This window comes from Berghia stephanieae, chromosome 9 (assembly GCF_034508935.2).
Source record: "Berghia stephanieae isolate SIO BIC M18660-M18661 chromosome 9, UCSD_Bste_1.3, whole genome shotgun sequence".
Taxonomy (NCBI): domain Eukaryota; kingdom Metazoa; phylum Mollusca; class Gastropoda; order Nudibranchia; family Aeolidiidae; genus Berghia; species Berghia stephanieae.
In genome coordinates this window covers 11972680-11980038 of record NC_088368.1, presented here as the reverse complement: position 1 = coordinate 11980038, position 7359 = coordinate 11972680, and the positions used below count along the sequence as shown (strand labels likewise).

The 7359-nt window shown below is 30.5% G+C and overlaps 1 protein-coding gene across 1 annotated transcript in view; it reads right to left on the bottom strand.

Moving 5' to 3' along the window:
* Positions 1-426: 426 nt before the first annotated feature.
* LOC144979692 (uncharacterized) overlaps positions 427-7359 on the bottom strand; it is a gene marked incomplete in the record, with an annotated part of 219627 nt that continues 212694 nt past the window's right edge. Inside the window, 3 exon segments of the mRNA XM_078926613.1 lie at positions 427-2534; positions 5613-5672; positions 6008-6103. Coding sequence (XP_078782739.1) covers positions 2433-2534; positions 5613-5672; positions 6008-6103 — 258 coding nt within the window.

Below are 7359 nucleotides of genomic sequence, written 5' to 3'. Positions count from 1 at the left end.
CCACCCGAATTAATCTATCTATCTTCCCCTCCAGAATATCCATTTCCATCAAAACTGGTTGTGGATCATTTTAAGTTTTTGAAACGTAGGTTACGATGCGACAGTGTGACTTAATGTAAGACAGACCAACCATATTTATACAGTGTCTATGATGCAATGCCCGATGATGAGGACGGTCTCCCACTTCTATAGTGTCATTGAGACTGATTATGCTATACTTACCTTCTTAAAGTGCAATCGCATTGTCATACCAATGACTCTTCTTAATTCACAGTTTTACAATTCATGGTAAATTAATTCTAGAGTGATCCTCTATCAATGGGAGTTACTGCATAATGATGGAGAAGAAGAAGAAGCTGCATCACAGTCAACATCATCATCAGATTTTAAAGAACTATGCGGTAGACAGTATAACAAGATATTAAAAAGTGTCCTTAGAATACTTTATTTCTTAATTTTAAATAAAAAACATGATTGGAAATAACAGTAGTACAAAACAAAACACTAGAAATATGTAAAGAAGGAAAAAAAAAAGGGAAATGCTATTCAATTCGGGAAGCAATACTTGTTCGCAAACGTTTCACAAGTAAGTCATTATCAAGCAAAATTTTAAAAGTATGTCATCAGAGATGGAAACTATAGTTTTTACTTTTAATAAAATTGTGAATTTCAAAGCGTAACTTTAAATTATTTAGTATTTTTTCAAATATATTTTTGTTATTTTTCATCACGCCATCATAAAAAGTACTAAGATAACATATTGTTGATTCTTATAATTTCATTAGACAAAGTAAAAGAACATTACTTCTCAATTTTTGAGTATTGTTTCAGTTTCATTTTTTTTAAAATAACGGAACGAAACTAACAGATACAACAGTATTCTTAGAAAAATAAGTAGATAGTAAAAATATCATGAAAATAATTTATGTCTTGCAAGCTGACCAGTTGATTCATTAAATAAAATTGTATTGAATGAAACACTTTTTGAATTGTATGGCTATTTGACATTGTTATTAGTTCTAGCATTATAACATTATTTTATAATAAATTTATGCTAAATTCAAAAACACTTCATATTTGAGCCCTTTTCTGACAACAACAAAATTACAATGTGAACATTTATACCGCAAATATCGAAAAACTTCTCTCGGTTTCTTGATGAATTCCATTTCTAACCTTCTGACGTTATGGACAAAATGCAAGACATAAAATGTCTAATATTATTATACAACAAAATTGGGACCAGCCCAAAAAATTAGTATATATAAAAAAGAAAAAAACAAAAAACAATACATTATGCGTATAGCCCCATAGTAAAACAAGTAATACATGTGTATAAACATTGTTATGAGAAGAAAAGAGAGGAAAAAATCATAACAAATACAATTTATCAACAGTTTAAAAAGAGGTATTATTTTACAATGGGCAATTTTATAATAACTGGCAAAGAAAAAATTCTTTTTAAGCAATTTACATAAGAAGGCATAGCTCCATGTTTGTGCATTTTTTTTTAAATATTCAAAAAATTAATTCATTTTTAAAAAATAAATTAAATTTGTATAAGCCTCCTTTTTAAAAAAATGTTTATTTTTAAATTTTACATTTTATAGTGTAGCAAAATAAGCAATCCCCAAAAAAGAAGTAAGAAACCAAAAACCTCGTAACAAAAGGCAACATGGACGTAAAGTTGAGATTCATAAATTAAAAACTATTTTAGTATATGGGTAACATTTACATCTCCCAATGTGAAATCACTATTTTCAAATATTGCCGATATATCAAAGTAATTGGGACTTGTTGGGAGAAGAAGATAGGGGGTAAAAAGGCCTGTCCATTACAAACGAATATCAATCTTAATCATACAATAACTCTATCATTATCATCTCTTAATACAGTTAAATTTAGAAAAGACGAGGAGCACAATCTTTGGACAATAAAAAATTAATGTATAATTACATGGAATGTAGAAGTACTTAAAATAGATAACACTATTGTGCAATTTTTATAAGATGCCTTAACGATATCAACATATTTTCATAAACATCATATTCAACTCAGTGTTATTATCACTCAATGATTTGTCATTATCACTCAATGAGACAAACCAACACCTGGTTAGTAAAAATTCAATTACAAGCTTCAAACAAAAACACTCCTCTCCTTGAACAAAAAAGAAAAAAAGAAACTAAATAAATAAACGCATTGATATTTTTGACCGCTAATTTTCCAAATGAAGGAGAGAATAAATCCAAAATGCATATTTAAAAAATTATGTATATATATATATATATATATATATATATATATATATATATATATAGCGACTTCTAAAACATTTTTTATCTAGTCAAATAAAAATATGAGTGAAAACAAAAATCAGCAGATCTTTTAGTATACTTTGAAGTGATGATCATAAAGATAGGTCATGATCTTCACATTCGTACTTTCATGTAGTGGTCTTGATCTGGCATGTAGCCTTTGTTCTTGAAAGTCATGTCGGGGTTGTCATAAATATTCTCTGTCGCCTTTGATTGCTAGTGATAGAATAAATAGTAAAGCAATTTTGATAAATAATATTCATTTTTTAATCACATGATCTGTAGATATATAACCAGCTGTCTCAATCCATTACTATGATAAAGATGATGCTGGAAATTGAATTTCAACATTGAATTTCAATGTATAATTACATGGAATGTAGAAGTATTTATATTTAGAAAACAATATAGTGCAATTGTTATAAGTTGCCTTAATGATATCAACACAATATCATAATATTCAACTTTGTCATTATCACTCAATGCTTTGTGATTATCACTCAATGATTTGTTATTATTACTCAATGATTTGCCACTAATCATTCAGTGATTTGTCATTATCACCCAATGATTTGTCAATATCTCTCAATGATTTATCATTATCTCTGAATGATTTGTCATTATCACTCAATGAGACAAACCAACATCTGGTTGGTAAAAATTCAATTTCAATCCAGCAACATGATAAAGATAGTGCTGGATACTGGATAGTAAATTTCAAAATCTACATAACACACTTTGACTTTGAGTATACTAAATTTAATGATTACACTGAGGAGATGGAATGTAGTTCCTTAAAGTATAAAAAAATAACATAGCAGTTCTCATCAAAAATTTACTTCATATTCAAATTTGTTTCATTTGGTTTCCATTGACACCTGGTGTTTGAAAATTTTGATAGTTTAGACGGATATAGTAAGGTATGTAAAAACATTTTATAGGAGTAATACTGCATCATATGCACATACATGTGCAAAATAAAAATTTTAATATATGTTAAAATTTCAACAAAATCTTAATAAAATGAAATTTTTAAAATTTGTTTGGCTTTGTGGTGTTACACTCGGCTTGTGACTTTTAGATCTTTTATTAGACACCCGTTGTGTGAGCACACGATTTCTCACTATATTCATGTGTAAAATGAGGACCAGAGCGGTAACAGCATTGACGACTCCTCCTCCTCCTCCTTCCTTCTTCCTTCTTCCTTCTTCCTTCTTCTTCTTCTTCTTCTTCTTCTTCTTCTTCTTCTTCTTCTTCTTCTTCTTCTTCTTCGTCTTCTTCGTTAAGCAGAAACTTCCGTTTGAGGACCGAACTACATTTGATTTTAAGACAGATTAGGGAAAAATAGAAATTGAAGGAGGATTATTGAAGGTATCATATTATTATTATTATTATTATTATTATTATTATTATTATTATTATTATTATTATTATTATTATTATTATTATTATTATTATTTTTAAGTCGATAAGAAATATGACTTTAAAGAAAAGAGCCTGTCAAGTTCCAAGAGTGATGATAAAATCTAATTGTCCACACTGCAAGTCAAATTAACAACAATCCATCAAAAGATAGTAAATCATGACAACACCATCTGTTGTTCTATTGTCCACGAGTCTTTACGTTTAAAACACACTTATTTTGCATGTAATGCTATTATGGATTTCAATTTATTTTAAAACTCCACTTGTCTTACTTAACATTTCGTGTTTACATATTTTGCAATATTCAATTTTAGGACTCTGTGGAAAAGACATTTATGAACAATACTGCAAGTTTTAAAAATAATCCTTTCACTAACTGGCAACCAATGGAGATTATATAGAATTTCTTTTGTAGGGTCTTCTATTTTGAATACTTTGCAAACATTGTATGCGGGTGGTTGGATGGGAGCATCACCCTTGAATCATATACCTATGATGTTCGCATGGGTGTACGATCTGATAGTGATGTCGTTTCTTCTTCTCTTTACTAGCCTATCCTGCTTCTTTGGTTTGTGATTGTATTTTTGACAGGGGATATTTTTTTTTCTGTAAATCTTCTGCCTGTTTGTCCTTGGTTATTTATAATTTAGCTTATGATATCTTTAGGTTATGATTTTGATTTACATTTGTACTATTTTTGTTAGATTGCTTGTTTTTTTGTTTCAGCGGTCTCTCATATAACCTCAATTGTGTTGGAAGAGACCTAAAGCAACAAACAACAAACAACAACAAACATTGTATCGATTTGGATGGCACACCTAAAAGCAATAAATTACAGTAGTCATACTTGCTGGTTACCAAAGCATGAACGATGAAAAACGGAATATAGTTGCATGTCATCGGCGTATAGATGGTAGTTGACACCGAATGACTGGATGATGTACATTAGTGGTGCAGTATAAATAGAAACCAGGAGTGGTCCCAAAACAGAGCCCTGAGGGACACCACAATGAAGTTGATGGGGATCTGATATAACTTGTTCAATGAGTGAGTCGATTTGAACAGACTGCGTTCTATTTTTAAGGTAGGCCGAAATACATTTCAATGGAGTTCTATGATTCCAAAATGTTTTGTAATCGCTGAATTAATTTCTTTAGATCGACTGTCGAAGGCCGCACTGAGGTCTAGCAACACCAACAAAACGCATTTACCCTGGTCCATAGAATTAATTATATCACTGTGGAACATAATAGAGTGTTTCTGCACTCTGCAGTGGTCTATAAACGGACTGAAAAACAGGTAACATATTGTAGGTTGTCAGATAATTATGTGATCATTTGGCAACGAATTTTTCAATGATTTAAAAAATAAAACGCAGGTTTGATATAGGCCTAAAATTCCCCATGAGATCAGGATCTAGTGATGGCTTTTTCAGGAGGGGTTTCATTATTGCTCTTTTAAATCGATCAAGAACGTCATTGTGTATTAGACTTTCATTTACAATACTAGTGATTGAAGGTGATAACAATTTCTTAAAGTTTTTGATAAGCCATGTAGGGATTATAACCAGAGAACAAGTTTTGTTTGGAGCTGGTGATAGAATTTCTAACATTTTGCTTTCTGAGGCTGATGTAAAGCAAGAAAGAAATTTGGTTTCATACTTATTTTTGTCTGGTGTGTTTGTGGAGTGTTGGCCTTGATTGTTCAATTCATCTCTCATTTTCATTTTTTTTTCTCTGTTGTTGCTATTTCAAAAAAGGAAATTTGCTTTTTTAAAATGCTTTTTTTTTTTTAAGGCGGGGGTATTCTGCAAATTCCACTTAGCTCTATATGATGACCCTTATACTCAAATAAAAATGATGAACTTACCCGTTCATGTGTGAAAGTGTCATCCACAGGTTCTGGTTTCTTTCTGCTGCAGCAACAACACTAAAATGTGATAAATAAATGAATTAATTAATCGTGAACAATGAAAGAATAAAAAGGTAAATTAATGTAAATAGTAAATACCCGAGAAATAAATTTGTAAAAAAAAAGAGTCATGATTAAAGTGAACAAAAATAAAGAAGAAGAGAAATGAAAGAGGAATAAATGTAAGCAAAAACACAATTCCATATGGCAGCTCCCAGTAATTGGCACACACAAAGGCTAAAAAAATGAAAGTAACATACAAAGATACATATACATACATATACTTATATGTATGTATATGTACATTGTACTGTCAAAAGCATATATAAAAAATATGGTTTTTCACAGGTCACCTGGTCGCCATAATATCTGGATTCAGATAGATTGCCACCACAATCTTGACAATGGATTCGATTTTTGCCCGACTTCCGAAACTTGAAGGGTTGTATCTAAGCGTTATGAATGAAATCAATATCTAAGAAATAATCTAGGCTGCAAAGACATTTTTATTCCAATTGAATGGGAAAAAATGACTTCATAACTCTTAGAGTTTTGGTCACTGAGACCACATAAAACAAGAACACAAAGCTTTGAAGCAAGCAGTTAGTTCAATCTTTATTTTTTATCTCTTGCTTATCATTATATGACTCATTATGGAAATACTTATATTCTTCTTTTAGCTCCCTTTTACTTAACCCTTAAAATGGGTAAACAGTTTCTTTTCGCTCATAATTTCAATCAATATCTATCTAGTTACATTTACCAAGCGAGTAAATGCAGGAAAGCAACTCTGATATCATTGAATCTGGATTCACTTTGCTATTACTGCTCTCTCTGAGAAATCAGTAACGTATGATGTCAGGTTCGAATAAAAGGAAACTCCACTCGAGTCGCAAAATGTTAGTTGAAGATTTCCATGTTTGCCTTTTGAGAACAATCTTTGAAATTTCAATTAATTTGAGATAAAGTGTAATGTATTCAAGATTTCAGGTTTCAGTGCTGCAATGTATTTTTAAATAATGGATAAAGACTAAGAATATCAACCACATTTGTGACCTACTGTGGTATTCTGCCAGGATGACCAAGGTGAGAAAAATTGAATTTCATAGCCATGAATATGAAACTTTTGGTCTATTTCTCTTTGTTACGGTGGTGTATTAATACTATTTCTTACATTGCAAAAAAATGTCATGGTCATATTTGTCATCATTTTGTCTCTGAATCTACTTTTCTGGTTTTGATTCATATCGTTTTGAGACAATGGGCTACATTTGAGGAAAATTATTCTTAAAAATTTAAACGAGTATCTCCATTGCATTAATATCCTTTTTGACACTTGTAGGTAAAATCAATGCCAGAAGAAAAGAATGCGAGGTCTACCTTTCAGATGACTTACTTAAAGTTGAAAAGGTTATTTACTTTTCAAACTCTGATAATGATGGAATGCATAGACCGACGAACACGATGACAAAATCGACTCGTTTAAACAACGAATAAAAATAGATCCCTAAAGTCGTCAATCCTTGTTTTTATTTAATGTCCCATCCAGGCAAAGGATCTTGCTAAAACGAAAACCCAACTGCTAACATTATAATTTGTAACAATAAAATCTTATAATAAATCAACATATTTTTCACACATCTTTTCATGATGTACTATCAGGACACCATCATAATGTTCTTTTGGATAAATGTGCATTGACACT